At 41.0% G+C, this 26175-nt stretch overlaps 2 protein-coding genes and 1 pseudogene across 12 annotated transcripts in view; 1 reads left to right on the top strand and 2 right to left on the bottom strand.

The window, feature by feature from the left end:
• TADA2A (transcriptional adaptor 2A) overlaps positions 1–26175 on the top strand; it is a 556520-nt gene that overhangs the window by 192429 nt on the left and 337916 nt on the right. The window lies entirely within an intron of this gene.
• Positions 1–26175, bottom strand: part of ACACA (acetyl-CoA carboxylase alpha) — a 329721-nt gene that overhangs the window by 39460 nt on the left and 264086 nt on the right. For all 10 annotated transcript variants that reach the window (XM_050764555.1, XM_050764552.1, XM_050764562.1 and 7 more), the window contains 4 exons: positions 25013–25123; positions 5448–5591; positions 4735–4855; positions 725–821 (listed from right to left, as the gene is read on the bottom strand). In XM_050764555.1, the coding sequence (XP_050620512.1) occupies positions 725–821; positions 4735–4855; positions 5448–5591; positions 25013–25123 (473 nt within the window). The remainder of the gene's footprint in view (positions 1–724; positions 822–4734; positions 4856–5447; positions 5592–25012; positions 25124–26175) is intronic.
• On the bottom strand, positions 18418–21722 carry LOC126939344 (high mobility group protein B1-like; annotated as a pseudogene). The gene has a single exon (XR_007720353.1). The product of XR_007720353.1 is annotated as a high mobility group protein B1-like (transcript).

The following is a 26175-nucleotide window of genomic DNA, read 5'->3' as shown; positions in this document are numbered from 1 at the left end:
TGCGGTCTCTCAGCAGCATGTCTCTGCAGTGCAGAAGTAGATTAAGATCAGTCGTGGCAGGTGCTTGTTATAGCTCGTTATAGCAAGCGCTACAGATTATTTTGCGCAGAGCTTGCTGTTGAGTGAAGCACTTCTGAGAATGGGTATTAAAATTTAATAGAAACTTCAATTTCCCACTTGAAAAATATAAGTATTCTGGCAACCTATTTCAGCTTATTTTACTCCTGTTTCAGGTAAACTTCTCTTTTTTTTTTTTTTTGGCAATTCAAATCTGATTATAATCTAATATAGTACATTTGTCACTTAAATAATCTCGGTGCCATGAAGAGCCTCTTTCCAGTTACACAGAAAAGCAGATGAGTCTCTGAATCACTTGTCACCTATTCCTGAACGAAAATTGTCTTTGGGAGAGGGAAAGTCATTGGTGGGCTCTGGCTATTGTAGTTGGGCTTTACGGCTCCTAAAGTGTTTTTCCTGAAACATTATAAAAAGGAAATGTTGTCAAAATTAGCCTTCAGATTAAATGCATCATTGGAGTGACACACAAAATGGCAACTGAGAACCAGCACTCCAATTATTCTGCCTTGGGCATGGCTATAATCCAATATTCTTAGACAGTTCAGACAAAGAGAACATTATTGGTATATATCTACATAGCCATGGCTCTTTCTTTCTTATTTTTAATTGGGAGGAAAAAGAGCTGCCAAAACAAAAGAGCTCTTACCTGGCTCTACCAACCACCACAGTCTGTGCCCAGGGCTGCATAATCTCTGAGAAAGATCCATAGTCAAAAAAGCCACTCAACCATTGACCTTTTTGGGCTACAGAAGGGAAAGAAAGAAAACAGAGAATAAGGACAGTGAATCCATTGACAATGCACTGGAACTGACGAATTTAAGGTGGTTTGGGGGATTATTTTGGGGAGTTTGTTGTTTTTAACCAAATTATAATAAATGGAAGCATTAGGCAGCTGAATGTTCATCTGCCTTCAGACATCATCTTCTATTTCATTTGCTAGTCTGCATAAAAAGAATCATTTATCAGCAAAGCATCATTTATTGTTAAACGGCGGGGTTCAGCTAGCAGAGAGAGATTGCATGTTTTTAAATAGATAACTTGACTTTCTTCAAGACACTACAAATATTTGTCAAAAGGCAGCCAAGTCATTAAAGATATTTTCAAAATGTCTATTTCTATTTTAAAACTTGCCCTACAATTTTGTTTGATTCCACTGACTTTCTTTTAACCAAAGGCTGAAAACAACCAAACAATAAGTATTAATGATCAGATAAGGATCCAAATTTGGAGGGAAAAATAGGAACTCAGTTTCTCTGCTACAAAAGCAACAAGATATATCTACTTTATTAAACAGCTGATAAAGTATAATCTTTCTACAAAAAAGGGCCACATATTCTTGACAGGTAGTAAAAATACAATGGTTAAGATGCACATACTTAATGCCATTAATCTTCCTTGCACATGGAATTTCCTTCACTGGCAAGACCCAAAATTTTCAACCTATTAGTTTAAGAAAAAAACTTTTGTTCCACAGGTATGAATGTTTGACCAAAGCCCCATAAAAGCTTCTGCAAATAAGTGTTTCCTGGTTTGCCCTCTCAGCTCACGGTTTTAGTGATTCTTCTAATTTGAACATGGCCCTCCACCCGCTAAAAACCCAAGTCCAAAACCAATTAAAAGTGGAGATCTGAGCAAGCTAACCTCTGCTGACTTAAACAGGATGGAGAGTGTTTTATCAAGACTAAACTTGTAATTACTGTGTTCTACATTCCTTGCCTCTATGGCCCCAGTGTAAAATGTGATCATCCATTTCAAAATTATCTCTCCATCCGTGAGCCCAAAGCCGATCGTTTAGATTCTGGTCTTGTGTTGGGCGTCAGTTTGAAGAATATCACAGCACTATCTCCTCTGATAAATGACTTTAACTTTTCACCTAGAAGATATCTGCTTTAACTTATCACAGGGAATCATCTGCTTTCTTTAACGCTTCCACTAAATTAAAATCTGAAGTCACTCGATTTGGGAGCGAGTGTTAGCTGCACATAGACAGCAGGATGAATTACTAGGGAGTCAATGAAAAAATATTATCCAAAAAACAGAAAACTTAGTTTATCACAAATTTCATTTTATTCTGTAGATCTCATTAATAATGGCCAGGATAATGCCCACCTACACACACATACTTCTCTTCACCCATGAAAGAAGGGCTCAAATTTTGGTGAAGGTTCTAAACCAAATTTCTACGTTCATCAGAATACTGAATTTTAACTTTATATCCTTGGATCATTTTCTAATTCTCACTTTAATAACAGGGATTTGGAACTACTGAAGTAACTTCAAGATGGAAATGTTTTCTTTGTTTAAAACCCTGCTGCTAGGGGTGGGAGGAGTCACTGACTATTGTAGTTGTGCTTCACAGTCCCCAGAGAGTAGATCCTACCCAGTTCCGATGCAGAACCTTAGAAGCCAGCTAAGATGACTTCCCGTATTTCCCAGGAAAACACTCACTAAGTCTGGTTCCAAATTCTAGAAGTGAAGAGGCTCACTTCATTCCCAGAAAAGTCCTGCATTTTAAGACTGACAGGTGGTCAGGCGTGGTGGCTTATGCCTATAATCCCAGCACTTTGGGAGGTGGGTGGATCGTGAGGTCAAGAGATAGAGACCATCTTGGACAACATGGTGAAACCCTGTCTCTACTAAAATTACAAAAATTAGCTAGGTGTGGTGGCGCACACCTTTAGTCTCAGCTGCTCGGGAGGCTGAAGCAGGAGAATCACTTGAACCTGGGAGGCGGAGGTTGCAGTGAGCTGAGATTGCTCCACTGCACTCCAGCCTGGTGACAGAGCAAGACTCTGTCTCAAAAAAAAAAAAAAAAAAAAAAAAAGGCTGACACATAATCTTAGGCTCATAGTTCTTATCATAATCATGGTACAAAAAGAAGGGGTAAATAGAAGCGGAGGTTGCAGTGAGCTGATATCACGCCATTGTACTCCAGCCTGGAGGACAAGAGCAAAACTCCATCTCAAAAAAAAAAAAAAAAAAGAAAAAGAAAAAGAAACAGCAGGGAAAAGATTAGTATGGTGATTTTCCAGGCTATGTAAGAAAAACTATTTAGTTTTATTAAAATTAACAAGAAAAGGCACTGAAGACAACAGGTAAAGTTATAAATTAAAATAAACACTTCTCTCATGTTTTTATACAATAGAAAGCCTAATGTAGATATTTAGAAAAACAATATAATAGCTATGTAATAGCTATGTGACCTTGTACAAATCACTCAACTTCTCTGATTTTTGTAAAATGGTTATCTCTCGGCCGGGCGCCGTGGCTCAAGCCTGTAATCCCAGCACTTTGGGAGGCCGAGACGGGCGGATCACGAGGTCAGGAGATTGAGACCATCCTGGCTAACCCGGTGAAACCCTGTCTCTACTAAAAAAATACAAAAACCTAGCCGGGCGAGATGGCGGACGCCTGTAGTCCCAGCTACTCGGGAGGCTGAGGCAGGAGAATGGCGTAAACCCGGGAGGCGGAGCTTGCAGTGAGCTGAGATCCAGCCACTGCACTCTAGCCTGGGCAACAGAGCGAGACTCCGTCTCAAAAAAAAAAAAAAAAAAAAAAAAAAAAAAAAAAGGGTTATCTCTCTTTACCTATGAGAGGTTGTAAGTGCAAATAAGATAACATATATGGAAGTGCTTTACAGTCCCACCTGGCTTACAGTGGGTACCTACAAAGGTTTATACGATCTTCCTTATGAAGACCTCTCTTTCAGCAAAATCACAATGACTTTTACACTTAATAAAATACCTTCTGCAATCTCTTCTACTTTTATATATAGCCTTTCTTTGCAATCGTTGCAATAAACATGCAAAAAAGAACAAACACTTCCTCGCATAGTTTGAAAAAATGGTTTCAAAATATAGCAGAGGGATTTGGTGCTCCACAAAAGAACCTCCTGATAAGTGAGGTTTGCTAGAACAGCCAAATGGACTAACAGATGAGAATGTACACAGAGTTACTTCTTTTTCCTGTTTTGTTTCTAAGTTAGGTAAAATCAGCTCCCAAAAAAGCAACAGATTAGATATATCTGGAGGCAGGCCTTATTTTCACTCCATGTATCTATATAATCAAAAGTTCTGGACAATCTCTTCATGAATAAATGAGCTTACAAAGTAGCCTTCTATTAATTACTGAGCAAGTACCAATACCATTACCAATACCATAAGAAAAGAAGGGCACCTGCAGGGTGGCTGCTCAGAGCTTGCTGAGAAAAGTGAAGTCCTATTCTACCCTGAAGGGTCTCAAAGACATTTGCTGCAACGAAACTGATTAATCTCTTTTGGTTATAGGGATTAGATGACTGAAGATTCTAGTCCTATAATTCTATGATTTTATGGCTTATATTGAACTGTTTTAAAGTCTTTGAACCTATTAAGTAATAAGTGCTTCAATAACAGAATAAACAGAAGAAATGTATTAGTGACTGCACTACTTGACTCGATGGGTGATTGGGAAATCTCGTTTTATTTGTTTTTCATTTGTTCATGAAGGATTTCCCACCTTTTTCTTCAGAGGGTTGGTTTTCAGGTCTTTCTCATTTCCAGGTACTTAGCTCTGTTTTCTTAGTCACATGCGATTGTTCAGGAATTGGATACTGATTGAAAAGAACACTAAAAGCTTGAGAGTCAGACACCATGGGGTCCTCAGACATATACATACTTGGATGAGGACGGCCTGCTAGCATCCATCGAGGATCATATGGGGCCTTTGTGGGAACAAACTCGATGATTCTGTCTATAGGATCCTTTGAGTTCAGAAGAGGAACTGAACTGTGCACGCTCTAAAAGGAGATTGGAAGAGAAAGAACACAGCAATCAATGAATGACAGCCCTAGACTCCAACTCAGCAACAATAGCTATAGACAAAGATAGCAGGGCCTACATACGGAATTACACCCAATAGTCCCAATCTTCAGCTGGAAGAATCCTACTTATGTGCCAAGGCCCAAGGAACATGTATAGGTCAATAGTCTCATTTAGGAGGCTGGCACAAAGCGGTGTGTTTTGACTCTTGATTTCAGTGTGCCCATGCTTTCTGGGATGCTCCTCTGAGGAATGAATGACTATTACAAAGGAGAAAACCCACAATGAGGAGGAACCTTAATATACTGGGATCTGAGCCTTAGGTAGGCCATGAGGGCTTCCATGGCTGTAAGACATTAGAAAGGGGCCCAACTAATGAAATCCAAAGACATTTTAAAGGTAGAAGGCAAAATATGGCTGTAAGGAAAAGAGAAATCAATAGCTTTTGGAGAAATATTTTATAAAAAATTGCTCCACCGTAAAGACAAGACCTTAAACACAGAGGCAGTGAGCTGTGGCGGAAATGACAGGCTCTGCAGGCCATGTCAGTGCTGGGTAGGAAGGGCTCACCTTGGGCATGTAAGACAGCCAGTGCAGGACAGTGAAAACCCCTTCAAAGTCATCACACACAGTGCAGTGGGTCACCCCATTGTTGTGCATGATCTGGATGCCCCCGAGCTGGTTATTGGAGGTGTACACTTCCCGCCCGAGGACCTAGAGAAATGAGCAAGAGAAAAGACATTTGTCTCTATAGAAATAAAGGCATGGTCTATTTCACAAGTTGCACTAAAATGGGTTCTTTTCTCCACAAAACAGAGATTCCAGTCTCCATGGGTTGTTCTGAGGGACTATCTGAATATTCTTCCTAAAAAGAAAACTTAGAAAACAAAAAATACTTTTAACAATCACATTCATGGTTGCAATTTTAAAACTAGCAAGCCCCTTTCTCTCCACCAGCTGCCACAGATAGGCATAGCATACTTCCACCCTCAGCTGAAACTGCAGTGGTGGGTGAGGCTGAGACCCAGAGGCATAGGCTACCTTATCGCGTGCAAGTCTCTCTGTGCATAGACACAAAAAGGTAACATGCCTGTCTTTCAACAATATTTAGTGACAAGTCTCAGTTACAGCAACTCTGGGGGCTTAGGTTCCTCATTTTTAAAAAGGATTATTTTTTCCTTATATTTGATTTTTATTAGGTTGGTGCAAAAGTAATTGTGGTTTTTGTCATTTCTTTTAATGGCAAAACCGCAATTACTTTTGCACCAACCTAACACTGGCTTCCACGCACAAGCCCTAAAGCTAGCAAAATCTTGAAGCAACTCATGCTACATACATGAACCCCTGAGTTTCAAGTCTTTTCTTTGTGTGCTGGGTGCAGGGCTGTGATTTATACCCAAGCACGCTTCCCCTCCTCCTTCCCTTCCAAGGCTCCAGGGAGTTCAGGGCCTCAATCCCTGGTCTATCCCTGGAGGAGTTTAACCCTTGTAAGGTCAAAGGGCACCTGCAGTTGGAAACCACAAAGTTTCCTTTAAAGAAGAAAAAAAGAGGAAGAAAAGATATTCCTGGACTTGGAAATTGTAGGGTTTCTTTTTCCTTGAAGACTGGTTAATAATTTCTTTCAGGGAAGGAGGTTTTCTGACCCAGCAGATGGAAGCCGGGCAGCCTGATCACTGACTATTGCAAACTGCTGAGTGTGTAGTAACTGCCAGTCATCTAAGGTAGCCCCTGAGAGCTCTAAACAGTTGTAGAGTGCTTACTGTATTTTACCTTTTATTTTTCCTTTCCTCTCCTCCTTTAAAAAATAATGATGATACAAAATTTCTTCCCTACTTGTATTCATTTTCAGTCTCTGGGGAGAATGTAACTAACTAAGGGCCAGCAAAGTCTGCCTGCATATTCCCATTTTGCCCCTTCTTGTTAGGAGCTTTGAGAGGTTCCCCTGCATGCTGGGTCAACACCCCCACTAGGATCCTCCAAAGGTGGAGGAAGTTGGTGACCAAAGTAATAACCTCGGTGTGACCCAATTGGCCTTGGTTCCATTTAACTTCAGCTAGGAAGGGCATAAGATACTTTTCTGAAAGGAATATGGAAAGCAAAATTGCTCTCAGATTACTGCTTTCCTTGATAAGGAAGCGTAGAGAACAAGCCTTTACAGGCAGCCCCATGCTGAGCAACATGCTGGCAGCTCCTTTGAAGGAGCCTCGTGAACAGGGGAGACTGTATCTGACCACTGAGCTCCCATCCGCCTCTCAGTCCGTCTTTAATCTCAGCCCAGGCACTGTGGCTCTTTTCTCATTCTCCTGCTGTCTCTTTCCATTTGCCCTCTCTCTGACTGATACACTGATCTCTCGGTCACTCGGCTTTCTGCTCCGCTGAGTCCATATTACTAATAACACCTCCGCCACGGCCAGTTTACCTCATGAAGGCAGGAGCACATCATTACAAAATAAACTCATAACTTTGACATTCTAGCAAATACACACCGTTTGTTATTTTTATGGCTTTAGTCTTTCTAACAGGCAGAGGGCATTACATACCTGTTTCATTTATATCTTTAAATGTGTGCACACATGCACACTCACACATGCATCAGGAAACAAAACAGAACAAAAAATCCAAACCAAAGCAAATATCCAAAGCAGTCCGTTGATGCAGGAGCCTGGTAAAGGCAGAAACCCTGTCACTTAAGGAGGCCACGCTCTGATCTGGCTCTGGTTTTATGGTCGTCATAAACCCGATGGTCCACAACTGGTCCTTCTGGGACAGACTGCCTCTCGGCTAGAAGTCATTCAGTGTGATCAGCAGTATTTTTAATTATTAAAATAAAACAGGAAAGGGGGAAAAGGAATAAAAAAGGAGACACTGTGCTGACCCTGAAAACATGATATTCACAATTAGGTCAGGAGCCAAGTACTCCTTGTTGCCCAGAAGAGAAAGTTGGGGCTATTTTCTACTCAGAAACACTATTTTCTTCCTATCTCTAATACCTGATAATGTCCAACCACTTAGAATCTTACACATCTCCAAAATTAATAATGGATCAATGAAGAACTACACTCAGAAAAAGGGACTGCCCAGCTGTTTAAACACACTTTCTTCTGATGTCTTTGCCTCCTCATTTAAAAGTGATCCTCTGCCACTTATCCATTCTACCCCATATTTTTACAAAATAATGGGAAGCAAACTTGGTAGGCTCAGTAACGGAGTACTCCTCCCTTTACAAGCTAAATTAAAACTTGGGTTCTGATGCTTTGGCATTGTTCTGAAAAGGCAGCAGTATTTCTACATCTCTCCTTTCCTATGTTTAGAAGAAACCTAACCAGGGCTTAACATAACCAGGAACATTATTTCTGAGCTAAAGAAGTGTTTGTCATGTGAGAACATTCATTTAATTTGGAAATTAAGGAGAAAAATTACAGAATAGACTAAGAGTATCCCAATATCACTCTCTGACTAGCCTTAGTTTGGGAGATGGGGGGTAGGGTAGGGTAGGGATGGGCACAGAAATGAAACTGCTCCACTAATCACAAACAAATGCTAACAATCATGACTACTTAACAATCGGTGAAGAGAAAGCAGTACCCTCCAGTTCATCTTCAATGACCACGTGTTTGGAGTATGCACCAGTAGAATGAGGGTGCACACAATAGCTCCTGATTTATAGGGGTCGTTGCTGACTCAAGTGGTTTTAATGATTTTAGAATCCTTCACAACAAAAGCTCCAACCAAGGAAGCAGAATCTGGGTTAGGATAAAATCCATTCTGCCTAACTCTGAAATGATCATGCTATAACTGTTACACAAACCCTCATCGGTATCTAGGAAGATGAACAGAACCCACACAGACAGAACCGTTGTCTTCTTCCTCAAGGTTGCCCTACTGACCTTCTACAGAAAAACTCAGGGTCAACAGCTCTCATCAACGTATTTTCACAAAGTAGGTGAGCTGCGTTCAACACTCTTTTAAACTTTGACCTACGCATTTCTTGCTGTGTTTCAGTTCCCAAATACATTCCTCTTACATTTCTACTGTATGATACAAACTTTTAATTTATCTGTCCAGCAAGCAGCAATAATCATTTAAACACAGGAGCGAGTCAAACAGAGGTGATTCTCCTGAGGCCTCACTTTGTTGCCCTCCAGATCTAAGTGGAGAAGCAGTACCATGCAATATTAGGAATAGGCTCCACCTCCAGGTCCTCTGCTGAAGAGTGCCATGCTGACAGAACTGAACAAGGGCTGAATCTGAGAGGAAAGAGGATCTTGACTCATTCTCAATATAAACTTAAGCCTCATCCAGCACTTCATTCATTGCAGCCGGCGGACCTAAGAATTAAGGGCACCACATAAAAGCCGGTGATTAGCAGAGACACAATTGTTAAAGGCTCCACCAAAGATGCTACGTAGCCTTTAGAAACGTTGAGATACATAAGAAGTACAAATGAATGCAGTCATATATCCATGCTCAGGCCTCTGCTGCTGCTGCTGCTGCTGCTTATCTAGAGACACCGCAGACAGCTCAGGTTTACCACAGCTGACAGGCAATGAAAACAGCCTAATATACCGCCTGCTGTCTCCCTTAAAGCCCTTTTTGGAGATCAAGATAAACACGTTCTTCCTTTCCCCCATGCTCCAGACGTTTGACTGAAGTGGCAGAGCATTGTGAGGTTTTGTGCAAATGAAATCACTATGTAATACTGAATGAGTGCAGTATTTACTTGTCAGGATATTTGTCAGCACAGGCGTTAAGATTTCCAAGTTTCCTAGATGCAACTTAGCTCAATTTTTAAAAAATTGCCTTTGTCCTGACATACACATTATGTTGGGGACCCTTAGACTTATAGGCAAATATTTGCAATCATGTGCTGAAGATGTGAAAAATTATGATGCATATCAATGATGGAATAAAAAATGAAATCTATTCCTTCTCTCCCCCTTTTGTTCAGTCTTTTCCCCCATTTTAAACAATCTTTGGTGGGTCAGGACATCTTCTATTTAAGGAAGCAGGGAATACAAAATTCCTCCTGCATCTAAGAATTAGGCTACAGAAGCTGAGTCCTCGCTGCAATCCTCCTTCTTATTAGGACATTTCCATTCTCAAAAGGATTTGAGGAGGGGTACTGTAAATTTACTGAGTAATTGTCATCACTGGACTTCATCCATGATTCTAGATATTAAAGTCACTCTGGGATCTGTCAGGTTATTGATAAAAGTTGGCTAAAGCTGAAAGAGAACAGATATGAAAAAGAATAAGCAGGAGTAGGAGAAAAGTGGTAAAATAGGAACAAAAGAAAGAAGGAAGGATGAGAGAGAGGAAAAGGGAGGAGGAGAGAAAAAAGGAGAAGAAAAAAATGCAATAGCTCATCTACTTAGTGCAGCTAATATCCTCCTCCCTGACCTGAGAGGACTACATTTTAAAAATCTGACAAGTAATTCAATCTCCAATTAACAATTTTAAGTGGTGCTGCACATATCACCATGTAAATGTTTCTTCAGGAATATATCCAAGGATGAATGGAATTAAATCTCTAGGGAGATGGAATCAGGACCTAGGTGACCACCAAGATTATTTGGGGGTTGCAAAATACAGTTTCTTAATACATAGGCACAGGGTTATAATTTTTCCCCACCTTTATTGCCACTACTGTCACTGGCAAACTGGAGTGCTGGCTGGTAGGTCCTAGGCTAGGGTTGGGGTAGAGAAGGGGCTCAGTGACATACTGTGGGCAGAGGAGAGAAAAGCCTCTGACATGAGCCACAGTTGGATTCAAGACCATCTGCTATAAGACCAAAAATCTCTCTATAAGCAGCAAATTATGAAGTGATCAGGTATGCTGAAGTATAAACTGGGGCAAAGGGATGGTGCTGTCAGTGGAAGGAAAAGAAACAGCCAAAAAAAAAGGCTGAATATAGGTCAGAAATAACACTGGAAGACATCTCTTTACTGAAGTGCAGGGCTCACTGGAGAACAGAGGAATGAATTAGACAGCACAAAGACAATAAGGATTTGAAGGTGGAGTGGGTAAGGAACAGAGACTCATTTGTAATGTAAAAAGATAGAGAGCAGCCACACAATAGTTTGCTTGCTAAATGTATGAGAAGAAGCACAGGCTTGGGACTTGAGATTTCTGACGATAAATTCTTTTTTTTTTTTTGTAGAGACAAAGTCTTGCTATGTTGTCTAGGCTGGTCTCGAAGACCTGGCCTCAAGCAATCCTCTCGCCTCAGTCTCCCAAAGTGTTGGGACTACAGACATAAGCCACCTTGCCCAGCCAATTTGTAAACATTTTAAATAAAGTCTGGTTTATTGAAGTATAATTTTCATATAGCAAAACTGTCCATCATAAGGTATACAAGTCTGTGAATTTTAATACACATAGTCATATAACCACCACAATAATCAAGATAGAGAGCATTTTCATCATCCCAAAGTCTCCTCATGTTCCCTTGTAATCAGTCCCCTCCCTCCACCCCTAACAACCATTGATCTTTTTGTTCCAATGGTTTTACTTTTTCTAGAATGTTACATAAATGGAGTCATACAGTATATAGCCTTTTGAATCTAGCTTCTTTCAGTTAGCATATTGCATCTGAGCCTCATGCATGTTGATGCAGGTATCAGTAGTTTATTTTTATTCCTGAGTAGTATTCCATTTTATAGAAGTACCACAACTTGGTCACCCATTTGCCTGTTGGTGTACATTTGGGCTGTTTTCACTTTTGGAGGATTATAAATAATGCTGCTGTAGACATTTGTGCACAGCTTTTAAAAAAAGCCCAATCTTTTTCAAAGTGGCTGTGCCATTTTGCATTCCCACCAACAATTTATGAGAGTTCCAGCTGTCCTGAATCCTCATCAACACTTGGTATTTGTCAAACATTAAAAAAACAAACATTTAGGCTGGGCACAGTGGCTCACACCTGTAATCCCAGCACTTTGGGAGGCCTAGGCAGGCGGATCATGAGGTAGGGAGATTGAGACCATCCTGGATAACGCAGTGAAATCCCATTTCTACTAAAAACACAAAAAATTAGCCGGGGCATGGTGGCACGTGCCTGTAGTCCCAGCTACTTGGGAGGCTAAGGCAGGAGAATCACTTGAACCCAGGAGATGGACGTTGCAGTGAGCCGAGATTGCACCACTGTACTCCAGCCTGGGCGGCAGAGCAAGACTCCGTCTCAAAAAAACAAAAACAAGAACAAAAAACAAAAAACAAAACCATTTAGTGGTGTCAAGCTATGGTTTAATTTTCATTTCCCTAATGACTAATGATAAGCATCTTTTCATGTGCTTATTTACCATCCTTATATTTGCTTTGGTGAAATGTCTGTTCAAATTTCTTGCCCATGTTTTTAATTACTGGGTTGTTTTCTTATTGAGTTTGAGAATTCTTTATATATTCTGGATACCAGTCTTTTATCAGATTATGTATTTTCTAAAGATGGAAAACTTTTAAAAAAATCCCTGTTTGTCAGTCGCCTTCTACTGGTTTTACTGAATAGGCTGTGACTGACTGCATTGGCCAGGTCCCAAGAGTCTAGTGTTTGCAGGGCCTGGCTCTTAGGGGAGTAGCACTGACTTGCTATCGCTGTGGCCTTTTGGTTCGTGTTTTCTCATTGACATCTGGTGGGCAGCAATTTTATTTTTTCCTTTAGAACACATGAAAAGCCTATTATTGTCTTTTAGCTAAATTTCAGCTCCATGAAACCAGGAATCATCTTTGTATTGCCACAGCATAAGAACAGCTTTATACCTAACAGGCATGCAATAAATGCATGTGATCTACCACAGTTCTATGCATTCTATAAAAACTCAACTGATTAGTATGTTCAGCAAGTTAAACTACTGTAAGCAAAATAAGTCTTTCATATTAGTGTTATAATGTGTAGTGGCTTTCTGAAGCAAAAGGAGTGGTTCAATTTTCCTACCTTTTTAGTTTTCCCCAATGTAGATGCTCTCTTCCCTCCCTCCCCCTGTCAAAATTCTTTATATGGGTTAAAATTAAACTAGTAATTCTAAGTACTATAAAGTCATATTATGTTAGGAGTGCTCTTCTGAGCTGCATAAATCTGCTTTATCTATTGAGAAAGGCATATTTTACCAATGGGTCAGGTAGAAAATGAAGATACTCAAAAGTTGATTACATGTTCCAATGGTCTTGACTTCTCATATTTGCATCTTAAGCTGTTGGTTAAATTTGGGTGAGTTCTTTTCCTTACCAACACTAATTTGTCAATTTCTTAGATGTGCATACTATTTTAAAAGGCTTAAACCCCAGACACTGAGACATTAAATTTAGGAACCGGTCAAAAATCAGCCAGAAAATCTTGAAGCCCAGGCATGGTAATCTGTAGTTCAATCTAAAAAGCTCTTTAAGCTTCTCCTTTCATAATTCAACACTCCTGACTATGTACATTAGCTGATTAGACTGTGTGATGATGGTCAATCTGAATGAGAAGGGACATAGCTAGATTTGGATCCATGCACAGGGAACATTCCCTAGCATGATGAACAGCTAGGAGTCAGGTTTCTAAACAGTCTCATTTCCGCTTCTTTATCATATTCACAGACCAGTCTGTGCACAGCCAGAGCCCAGCTCTGTCTTCTTTCTAGAAAAGACTGGAGTCCTTGCATTTCTAATCTACCAACATGTGCGGTTCTTGCACTTTTAATTTATGAGTGTTTAGGGGGGACCTCTCTGACTTGGGAACATATTGGCTCGGTCTAATGCTTGGAGATTATTAAACTTGGAGCTATGCTCCACTATCAAGTCTACAGATCTTTTATTTAGAAGATATGGTGCTCTAAATGCACAAAGAGCTCCCTGTCACCTTCACATTAAAGCCCCTAGTGCCTGGTAAATGGAATTATATAGCTGTCATCTCCTTTCCCCAAAGTTTTAAGAGTACAATGGGCTCATTTTTTCACACTCCATCCCAGCTTCAGAACTAAGAGACCTACTTTGTATTGATTTAAGGTCTCAGAAATAAATAAACCTGCTTCACCACTGTGATTCACAACAAATTCATGATACACTATTGCATGATATATTTCAAGCTCTTGCTCTGGCTCTCTTTTTCCTCTGGTGAGTGATGGGGGAGGTGGGAGGTGGTAGGGAGCTGCAAAGCTGACAGCCTGATGGTTATTGGAGATGGTTGCTGACTGCAAATCCAAGAATAGACACTGTTGGAGGAGTATGGGATTTTTTTTTTAAAACTAGGGGGCAGGGGTGAGAAGCTAATTTACTTGGGCTTCAGGCTGGGGTTGGAGGAAAAGAAAGGTTGAAGAGAGGAGAGGGGCTGACAGAGGAGCAAAGCTTCAAGTGAGCACTGATCTGCAAAGACAAAGCTATGAATACATGTAGAAAGAGAGAAAGGTGAATAAAATTCAACATATGAAGGTGTAACACACCACTGAATAGAAAATGAAGAAGACGAAGAAACCAATCTGTCAAAGGAACCGTGTGTACAGAGCTAAGTGGGCCCTTAGCTTGAGTTCAGGGACGATGTTTTATTAGAGACAGAGTGCAGAGACCCTACATGCCACCCAAAGTGTGAGGTAGAGGCATTTCTTCATTCTAATACTCAGGACACATCAGAACCCTGGAGGTGGAAATGGACAATGGAGATAGGGTAGAGATATAATGAAGGTCCACATGGATGAAGTGAGCCAGAGACTGTTCACTGAGGCAAGAGGGTACTACATTCTAGCAGTTTAGCTTGTGTTTGTGTACCCTTAGGGTTTGAGTACCTACGTCTACATCACCTTTACTGATTCCACCAAACCTTGGACCCAATGAGTTTTAGCTGGTATCTACAAATACAGCAGTCAAAAAGAACTATCCTCCAACCTTCTATCAGGATCTTGACTTTCAACAAGGCAGGGGAGGAGAAAGCAGGAGATAATCAGGCTCCGAAGGTACTGCATGACACTGCAGGAGACCCCTAAGGTTCTAAGGAGTACTTTCAAGTGGAATTAAGTTTTAACTGTTTCCCTTGTTTCTTCTACTTATTTCACATTTTTGACTGGCAAAGTTATTTATGAATCCAATTTCTTTTCTATGTTGGAATAGCATTTTCATCTTCACTACATTTGTTCTTGAGACAAGACCAGACTCTGAACACAAAAGTACATGAGAAAGATTTTGGTTCCATTCAATTTCCAGTTGGTCATATAAAACTGGGCGTTTCTTTGTTAAATTTGAACTCTACCTTTAAAGAGTGATCTGTCTCTGTGTACAGGGAAACAGACTTTAGCCAAATAGAAAAAAGAACTCACAGATGAATACATAGATGAATGGGATTGATTCCAAAAGTACTGAGCTCCCATTCAGCTGAATTTTTCACACATAATTGGGTGAATATTTAGCAATGGTGTCACAGAGGAAACTCAAGCAACAATTGTGTGGCTGAACTTTTGAGGATCCTCCCACTCTCAAGATTTATAATTCTACAGACACTCGTGATTGTGAACAACATATAGTGTTTACTTTTCTGTGATCTGGACAAGAAACAAAATTTAAAAACTTTTAAATCATTATGCTCTCCAACTTCCATTCCTGGTCGCATGAGTATGTAATAATTTTACATATCACTAATATGTAATTTAATACATAATACTCTAATATGCAATAACTTTTAAAATTCCCCACTCCCTATCTATTCACTCCCCAGCCTAAAACAGTTCCCTGGCTACAGATCAATATGCATCTTTATAACATCACAGAATACTAGACATTGAAGAGAATTTAAGATTAAGAGACCCTCCAGTCTTCTACTTAAAAAAAAAAAAACAAAAAACAGGCTTAATTCATTTTATTTGTCTTATGTAAAAACTGTGTTGTAGCCACAGCTGGAGCCTGGGTCCCCTGCATGGAGACTCTGGTGTGGGTCTTTATGAGGTGGTCAGCAAATTCCTGACAGGAAGACTTGATGAATACAGTCCCCTTCCAGAGGTTAGGGGTCAGGTAGCTGTAGGTTTTAGAGATGGCATCAAAGGTGACCTTGGGAAAGTTCCCTAGGGTGGCAGTGTAGCCCCTGGCTGAGGTGTAGCAGTCATCAATACCAGCCATCATTAGCAGCTTCTTGGGCACCAGGGCCGAGACAGTGCCAGTGTCCTGGGCGCGAGAATGAGGCGCACCAGCACAGAGCCACAGCCACCTGTCACCTTGCAAGGGATGGTGTGGGGCTTCTTCTCCCAGTAGCCTCTGTGCATGGGGACAATGAAGAGCTTGGCCAGGATGATGGCCCCATGGATGGCAGTGGCCACCTCCTTGGAGTACTTAACACCCAGACCAATATGGCCATTGTAGTCCCTGATGGCAACAAACATCTTGAACCTGGTGTGCTGGCAAGCGTGGGTTTGCTTCTGCACTGGCATAATCTTTAAAACCTCATCCTTGAGAGAGGCCCCCAGGAAAAAGTCAATGATCTCAGACTCCTTGATGGGCAGGGAGAAGAGATAGATCTCCTCCAGGGACTTGATCTTCATGTCCTTGACGAGGCAGCCCAACTTGGTCATAGGCATCCATTCCTTGTCCTGGGCCTTGCCTCCATGAGCTCTGTGGGGGCCAGGCCCTGTTCACAGACACAGTCCCAGCCCTGGATGCCACTGCCAAAGGTTCCACGGTTCCCCATCTCAGGCACCCCCATACCTGGCTAATTTTTTAATTATTTTGTAGAGGGGGTCTTGCTTCTTGCTATATTGCCCAGGCTGGTCTTGAACTCCTGGCCTTAAGCCATCCTCCTTTCTTGGCCTCCCAAAGTGCTGGTATTACAGGATTACCACACCAACCAGATTTTCTACTTTAAAATGGGAAATGTATTATGCCTTCCATTTCACAAAGAGGAAACTAACATCTAAATAGATTAAAGCCCAAAGTTGCTTACCTAGTAAATGGCAGGGAGAATAATGATCAAAAGTTTTTGTTGTTGTTGTTTGTTTGTTTTTTTCTGAGATGGAGTTTTGCTGTTTTTGCCCAGGCTGGAGTGCAATGGTGCAATCTTGGCTCACTGCCACCTCTGCCTCCCAGGTTCAAGTGATTCTCCTGCCTTAGCCTCCCGAGTAGCTGGGATTACAGGTGTGTGCCACCATGCCTGGCTAATTTTGTATTTTTAGTAGAGACAGGGTTTCACCATGTTGGCCAGGCTGGTCTCATACCACTGACCTCAGGTGATCCGTCTGCCTCTGCCTCCCAAAGTGCTGGGATTACAGGCATGAGCCACCATGCCTGGCAGTTTGTTTTTTTTTTTTTTTTTTTTAAATCTAAAGGTTCTGTAACTCCAGAAAGTTTGAGCACATTCATAATAGGTTGTCAAACATGATAATTCCTGAGTCTGCATTCAATGCCCCAAACAGGGTCTCAGAGCTTTCACTGTATCCAGAAGCTCTGGACTGGTACTTGCTGTAGGGTCTCCCAAATTCTTAGACTCTAAGCCACCATACATGCATGGGCTCTCTCAGAGTCAGAGGCAACTTCTGTAGTGGAGGTCTGTGTGGCAATTCCACCCTGTAAGATCTCCAAACCAGAGCACTCAGGATTGCTGGCAGGTCACTAAGGCACACTAATAGAGTCAAACATAACCAGGTATAGTTTTCTATCAAATTTGAGGAGTATCAAATGAAAAACAAACAAAACAATCCCCCTAAATGGGGCCAGATTTACCAATATTTTATGTGTGGGGAGGGAGCGCTTGAATATTAGGGAGATCTGTCCATTGAGCAATACTTTCTGAGGACTCATTCATAATGCTAAAGCAAGGATTACTCAGAAAGGAAGTTAAAATGCCCTCTTTAGATAGGAGAGTGATCCCATCTGGAGCTATGGGAGTACAGGGACTGTCTATTGTGAAAATAGGTAGTTAGGGACTTTTAAAAATGCAAATTGCTAGACTGATCCTTAGAGTGATTATGAGCTATTGTATCAACAAGTCCTTGGGGACTCTTGTAGACAGATGACTGACATATATACTACCCTGTCATGACCGAACATCGTGCCTCTCACGTTAATGGCTTTCCAAAGAGCATTGATTGTCGTTAGATACATCTATTGGGAAAGTCAATACATGAATGTACTGCCAAGTGAGGACTGTCATCTAACATTTTCTTGAAGGAATTTTTGCCTTCAAAGAATCAGAAAGTATAGAGAATAATGTGTTTGTATTTCCTTTCCAGAACCGGATAAGAAATTGCAATGAGAGGAACCCTAAATGCACCTTAGAGAAGACTATGGCAGTGCCAATGTTTTACCTATTTTGGCTCATTTAATTCTCACGACGACTCTGGTACATAGATACTATTATTATCCCCTCTTTTACAGTTAATAAAACTGTAACCCAGAGAGGTTAAATAAATTGCCCGAGGTCACACAACTGGTAGGTGGCGGAGCCAAGAATTAAACCTAGGCAGCCTGGCTCTAGCCTCCCCATGCTCATAACATCTTTTTTTTTTTTTTAAACTAATTTTTAAAAAAATGTATTTACTTAGAAGCATTCAGAATGCCAACAAAACAGCTGCAACCTTTTTTTTTTTTTTTTTTTTTTTTTTTTTTTTTTTTTTTGCAATTACAGAGTGGTATTCAGTTAACAGAACAATTGTTTCATATAAGCTGCATCAGAGACAATTGAAAATGAAAAAACTACTCTCCCCATATATAACTTACTTGTGCTGTATACCAACGAGAACCTGCTTTAAATTTTTATGCCAATTTACAACCCCTATACTATACCAGGCAAGGTTAGTGGCTATGAAAATACCACCAGGACAGGGCTATCTAAAGACACATTTGGTAGTGTGTTAACTATACAAAAGAAGACACCATACAGTTTTAAAAAATTCTTACACAGCCTTACATTTCAATTTTTTTCTTTAAAAGGAGTGAGTTGTATACAGGGGGGTTAAATGCTTTATAGACATGAAAAAATCTGTGCTAGAAGCAACTTATTCATCATCATCATCTTCTTCATCTTCCTCCTCCTCATCCTCTTCATCTTCCTTCTTTTTCTTGCTTTTTCAGCCTTGACAACTCCCTTTTTTGCTGCATCAGGCTTTCCTTTAGCTCAATATGTAGCAGTATCCTTTTCGTATTTTTCCTTCAGCTTCGCAGGCTTCTTTTCATAAGGCATCTGCAGCAGTGTTATTCCACATCTCTCCCAGTTTCTTCGCAATCTCACCAATGGACAGGCCAGGATGTTCTCCTTTGATTTTTGGGTGATACTCAGAATACAACAGGAAGAAGGCCAAAGGAGACCTCTTGGGTGCATTGGAATCCTTGAACTTCTTTTTTGTCTCCCCTTCAGGAGGGATATAGGTTTTCATTTCTCTTTCGTAATGGATCTTGTCTGCCTTTGCCATATCTTCAAATTTTCCCTTCTGTTTAGCAGACATGGTCTTCCACCTCTCTGAGCACTTCTTAGAAAACTGAGAAGTTGACTGAAGCATCTGGATGCTTCTTCTTATGCTCCTCCCAACAAGTTTGCATAAAAAATGCGTATGACAACATCTTGCCTCTAGGCTTCTGAGGATCTCCTTTGCCCATGTTTAGTTATTTTTCCTCAGCAAGGCACAGAGTCGCCCAGTACCCTTCTGGCTCTCACTTGTCCCGGCGCTGTCTCTATCATAACCTCTTTAAGTTATGTGAAAGTTACAACGTTGCCCGCCCCACAGTGAGAGCTAAGTAATCTCTCCTTCCCTTCTTGAGCGTCCATGACTTTCACGTTGTATGTCACAGAGTCATGGGTGAGCATGGAGACTGTACAGTGCAGGTTGCTGGTGTAACAGACAATTCCCACTCATGAGAGGAACTCTGGTACTGTGCCCAACAGAGTCAGCTATGACAACTTCACATTTCATACTGCATAGCTGCAGAAAAATACGTATATGAGAACCAGAGAGAAATGTAACTTACTTGCACCAAGTCTCAAAAGCAAGATTAGCAGAATTAGCCCCCTACCAAACTAACGGCCCTAGTCATACCCATCACATAATTTCTTTTTTCTTGCAGATTCAGTGAAAATAGGGCCCTGATCTCGCTAAGGGAGATGAGAGTATAGGATATTTTTTTCTAAAACAGAAGCAGAGCTTTAAAATACAAGAAAGTCACATATCATCTCCTGGTGAATCTATCACTGCCTTTGGCATATGCCTTACCTTCACAGGCAGTTAATGTCCAGAGGACAACCATAAACTGCATATTCTTATTTCTCTGGATACAGAATGTGCTCTCTATCCCCAAGTCTGGGGCAATGGATTGAGAGCTAGTAGGCTCCAGTATACATCAGTGTTCCTTTACAATACTAGTTCTTCCAGCTTATCTGTCACCTAACACTATGTTAAACATACTAATACTTTTAACAGGAAAGGGAGGAAAAAAAATAAAAAGGAAACTGAAAGGAAGAGTGGTGGGGGGGGGGAAGTGAGTATGATCATCTCTGCAAATGTCCAGTGGCACATAGACTTAAGAGTTTATGACTCTGCAATCATCTCAGCTCCTTAAGGGTATATCTTTACCAGTTCCCCAAGTACACAGGTTACTGCCTTTGCCAGGACAGCATGACTCCCTTCAAGCAGGGTAATCTGCCACGCACATCAGGTCTGCCACGCAGTGAGGCATTTTAAGGAATCTGTCACCCACAGCCTACAATTCCGAGAGTTAGGATCTGCTACCTTGAGCGACATGAAATAGCAAGCCCCTAGAAACTTCTCTTCTTAATGTCATCATTCTCACGACATTTGGACAAACAGGAAAACAACCAGACCACCTTCTTTTAGGCTTTACAGACCACTAAGCAAAGAGGCCTGAGCTTTCTTCAATGAAACTTAGGGACATGAAAGTTCATGTTCTGACCCTGATCTAGTCTCTGTCAATGAAACTAAGTCACTTTCCTTTCTATTGGTTTTGTCTTCCTGTCTACGAAATATAGCCCTGATACCATTAACCCATTCCAGAAGATAGCAAGGAACCAGACAGATATTCTTGATTGAATTTCAAGTAAACCCCCTTGGGCTGCTTCTAATCACCAGCCTACTGCCTTTAGTTCTAATGTCAAATGTCAATAAAATCCAGATACTACATCTCTTCTCAATTTGGGTAATATTTTGAATATTTTACAAATAACTGCAGGCAACAAAGCAAGATAGACATGGAAAGAAGATATACAAATAGTGAGTTCACAGGGGGAAAAGGATAAAAATACAAAGGTGGGAAGCACTTCCTGGTTTTGGAATAAAAGACACAGTGGCAAAGGATGGCGTCCATGAATAAAACATGTAAGTATACAGAAAAACCACCAAAAGTAAAAAAACAGGAAAACACCAGAAAATATTTATTTTATATGAAGGTTACTACTGTTGGCTATAAAAAGAAATCCTTTAAAAAGTAAGAGTCTTTGGAAGCAAAAGATAGGAAGGTGTAAACTAATTAAAAACAGGCTAGCGACAGGCAACATCATGTGTATGCCGAGATGGAGTATAGCTATAAAAGCCTGGCGCACACATGCAGTGTATTAGGTTGAAAATGCATGTCTCTTCAGCTTCATATCTATTAAAGGAACAAACAATTTACAGGTTGCTGCATTATGGGAGTATGATATGTGGAGTGTCAATGTTTTCTCTTCAAACTGAAGCATGTTAAGTAAAATCAATGATGGGGTTTGGGGGGTAGGGGAAGAAAGGGGAAAAGCAGGGAGAAAGTAAGTTTTTAAAAATCTCTGCCTCAGCAAAAGTTTTCATTACAATTTTAGACAAATGATCCCTGTGTCCTTCTCCCTTGCTGCCTGGGGCTCCATGCTATTTCTATGCAAATAACAACCTCGTGGTTTATATCTTATTATTTCCACCGGAGCTGCAGCGACATGACCTGAGACATGTAAGAGGTGGGGGTGGGGGGGGGGGCAGAGGGGGGGAGTTGGAGAGTAGACAGAAAGAGAGAGAGAGAGTGGGAGGGGGAGGGGGACAGAGGTAGAGAGAGAGAGAGGGTGTTCACTCAAGTGTGAAAAAATATTGTCAGGAGTGAGCATCAAGAACAAAAAAAAAAAAAATTGCAGGGATAACGTGTTTATTTCAGTCCCCCCTAAAACCCCCCAAACCCCCCTTCCTGCAAACCAGCACCTTTTAAAATTCATTGGGCATCAGGCGATCATGCACAATCCATCTGCTTTCACTTTATCATTTGCATTTCATGCCTCCTGGCTTTTGATGTGCTGATACTTTGATGCAGTCAGGAGACGCGCATTATCATTATTTCAATTTTCAAAGGGGTCAACGGGATCGGCACTTGCACACACAAGATTTTTTCCCCCTACAACCTCTGAACACCCCCACTCCTTATTCTTCACCCCAATGTTTAACATAAAGGATGAAGACTCAAAAAGGTGGGGGTCAAATATTTATAATCTAAGACTGTATATAGGCTTGCATATGTCTCCTGCATTTCCACTTTACACAGGTACATACTATGAGCACCAAGGCTTAAGAAAGGAGGCTCTACAATGTTTCAAATACACAAAGACTTTCTCACATATGGACACTCAGGGAGGCACACAGACAGAGAAAGAGGGGGATCCATATGCAGGACACAGACACAAAGAGACAGAAAGATCAGCACCCACACGGAAAGAGACATGCACTCAGGGTGACTTGCACACACCCAGAGTACACAATACAGAGAGATACCTACAGAAAGAAAGGCAAACAGAGATGAAGAAAGACACCAGCACACACAAAGGCAACACGCACAAGGAGTGAGTCAGAGGAAGCCATCTGAGCATGGTAGTTTCCTTTTTCATACCTGATAGGCAAAGGGGCTGATAGGACATTCTGAATGAATTTGCATGAAATCGGGTGTCTTCAGCAGCACAGCTGTATACTTAAGAGGAGCTGACATGAAGATAGTGAAGCAGGCAGAGCAACATTAGGTAACCTCTGTATCTGATCACTCCCTTCAGCTAACAACAATCATGTCCTTTTAGAAGTGAGCGTTGTTTGGTAAGTTAAAGCTATAGCTTTATTTGTCTTTCACCCTGTAACTAAGCTTTTCTTTAACAAGCAGCCCTGTAAGCTATGAAGGTGAATATAATGAATTTGATTAGAACAATTCAGTCAGATTTTAAGAAATCAATCTCTAATGTCTCTTCATGGCACAAATGAAATTCAACTAGCAAGTTTTCAAGCAAAACAAAACCAAAAACCCAACATCTGCTTTTTGTAATATTCTTTGTATATAATATAGTATCAGGGACGGGGGGAGAAAGAAACTCAATATAAGAAGATACATTTCAGAAATTAGCTCTCTGACTGGGTATGGGAACATCATGGAAATATAGGTTTTTAAGTACCATTATCTATGAGAACAGAATTTTTAAAATCTTTCAAACATTCTGTTCTCATAGATAATGGTACCTAAAATTATCTTCAGCATTCATCAATATCTCATCCTAAGAAGGTATCCAAAAGAGCAACTTAAAAAAAAACAACCTTAAGACTCTCAGCAGTTTCTCCCACTGCAATAATAATCTTTAATAGTAGTGGTTCATAACCTTTATTTCCAGGCTACTCTCCAAAAAGGGAGGAAGACAGCCAAGTTCGCCACTGTTAGCACTGCTGTGCCTTTCCTTGGTGAGAAAAAGCAAGCCCAGAGGAGGATACAGAGTTTATATGAATGCAGAGAGCAAGCTGATCACATCAAATGATTCCTCTAATTTCTGACATCCACAAAATCTAATTAAACCAATGGAATTTTCAACTTTTTCCTAAATGGGAATGATAGAACACTTAATTCTTATCTTTACACTTGAAAGTCAAGACTTGATAAAAAGTTCCCGCAAGTAGAGCAAATGTAATATCCGATACAATTTAGTACGTGTATTAACTCCATAAGCTCAATCACCAAATCATGTTAGAGAGAGGAACGGGAAACTGAAATTTTAGCTCAATCACCAAATCATGTTAGAGAGAGGAACGGAAATTGAAATTTTAATGCGGGCCAACACTTTTCACCAAGAACTAGGTACTTTTTTTTTTTTTAAAAGAGATGGGGTCTTACTATGTTGTCCAGGCTGGATTCAAACTCCTGGGTTCAACCTCTCCTCCTGCTTCAGCCTCCTGAGTAGCTGGGAATCTAGGCATGTCCAGTAGAACTCGGTACTTTTACTTATGTTTTCTCATTTGAGCTCCACATTATTTAAAGGTTTAAATTATTATCCCCCTTTGACAGATAAGAAAGCTGAGGAGTTGAGAGGTTATATAAGTTGCACAAGGGCAGTCAGCCTCAGACTATTCCATTACATTTTTCTGGCCCTGAGGAGAAAATAATTTTCCTATGCTTGCAAAGGTGTCAGAACTGCACTGTCCTTTATATATTCAGGTATTCTTAGATAGTTTTCACTCTTACGAACAGTGACTGCAACCATCCATTTTTGCCCCCTTGGAAAAGCCCTTGTAAAGTTGGATTTAAAAAGTACAAACCTTTCTTTGGAAGGGAAGATAAATCTTTATGCATACTCTTTCCCAGTAATCCATCCATGCATCCATTCACCCATCTTCCCACTCAATATTTGCCAAATATTTCTTCTATATACAAGAGACCACCATCGGTGCCCTTATCGAGAGGTGTATTTACAGATTTCACAAAATCATTAAAACTTGATAGTCTCAACACCTAGGCCAGTACCTAATTCATAATGTAGGTCTGAAATGGGAACTAGCACAGCTGGAATCAGAGACAGCTCAATGTCTGAGTACAGATCTCCTCACATCTTTTACTAATAGATTAAGAAAAAGAGAGGAGAGGAGGGACAGAACAGAAGCGTTCAATTAATTCTGTCTTTCCACAATGACACTGAAACGTTAAGTGCTTTGGAGCAGTGGTTTTATATAGTTTGTTCACTAACATATACACAGGGCTTGGAACAGTGCCTAGAAAACAGTAAGTACTCAAAATAGTTGAGAAATGAAATAAATGAATGAATAAAAAGGCAAGCAAGTCAATGGGCAGAAAAGATGGAGGGAGAGGGGAAGAGATAGACTGAGGAAGGCATGGATTGAACTGCTTCTTTCCAATCAGGATCTTGAATTAAGAATTCACAAAATAATCTTCAATCAGCTATGTAAACTTCTTCAAAACCCTAAAAACTTACTTTGTTGAGGGCTCCAGCTCCTGTTAGAATTAAGTGAGAATTCTCAACCTGGATGGTTCTCTGTCCCAGCCGGACAAGGTAAGCCCCAATCCCAATGGCCCGGCACGTCACCTTAAAAAATAAATTCTACATGTCACATATTTATGTCCTCTCTGAAGCTGTAAGAACTAAGGCATAGATAAGTAAAATCCAAATTAACAGAAATAAACATTGCTTTTTATGAAGTCTGTTTGATAACAACACACACAAAAAAATTTCATGGTCAAAGAAAAGAAAATACAATGATGCAAAATTCAGGCTGCGTGCAAGGACTCATGCCTATCATCCTAGCACTTTGGGAATCTGAGGTGGGCGGATCGCTTGAGCCCAGGAGTTCAAGACCACCTTGGGGCTGGGCGAGGAAGCTCACACCTGTAATCCCGGCACTTTGGAAGACTGAGGCGGATGAATTACTTGAGGTCAGGAGTTTGAGACCAGCCTGGCCAACAAGGTGAAACCCTGCCTCTAGTAAAAATACAAAAATTATCTGGGCATCGTGGCACGTGCCTATAATCCCAGCTACTCGGGAGGCCAAGGCAGGAAAACCACTTGAACCCGGCAGGTAGAGGTTGCAGTGAGCTGAGATCACGCCACTGCACTCTAGCCTGGGCAACAGAGTGAGACTCTGTCTCAAAAAAAAAAAGACCAACTTGGGCAAAATAGCGAGACCCCCATCACTACAAAAAATTTAAAAATTAGCTGGAGGTGGTGGCACATGCCTGTAGTCCTAGCTACCTGGAAGCTGAGGTAGGAGGATCACTTCAGCCCAGGGGGTAGAGGCTGCAGTGAGCTATGATTGCACCACTGTACTCTTGCTTGGGTGATAGAGTAAGACCCTGTCTCTTAGAAAAAAGAAAGAGCGGCTGGGTATGGTGGCTCGCCTGTACTCCCAGCACTTTTGGAAGCCGAGGCGGGTGGATCACGAGGTCAAGAGATTGAGACCATCCTGGCCAACATGGTGAAACCCCGTCTCTATTAAAAATACGAAAATTAGCTGGGTGTGGTGGCACGCGCCTGTAGTTCCAGCTACTCAGGAGGCTGAGGCAGGAAAATTGCTTGAACGCGGGAGGCGGAGGTTGCAGTGAGCTGAGATCACACCATTGCACTCCAGCCTGGTGACAGGG

This window comes from Macaca thibetana, chromosome 16 (assembly GCF_024542745.1).
Source record: "Macaca thibetana thibetana isolate TM-01 chromosome 16, ASM2454274v1, whole genome shotgun sequence".
Classification (NCBI taxonomy): Eukaryota; Metazoa; Chordata; class Mammalia; order Primates; family Cercopithecidae; genus Macaca; species Macaca thibetana.
The sequence above is the reverse complement of the archived record's forward strand: the minus strand, read 5'-3'. Positions and strand labels throughout refer to the sequence as shown.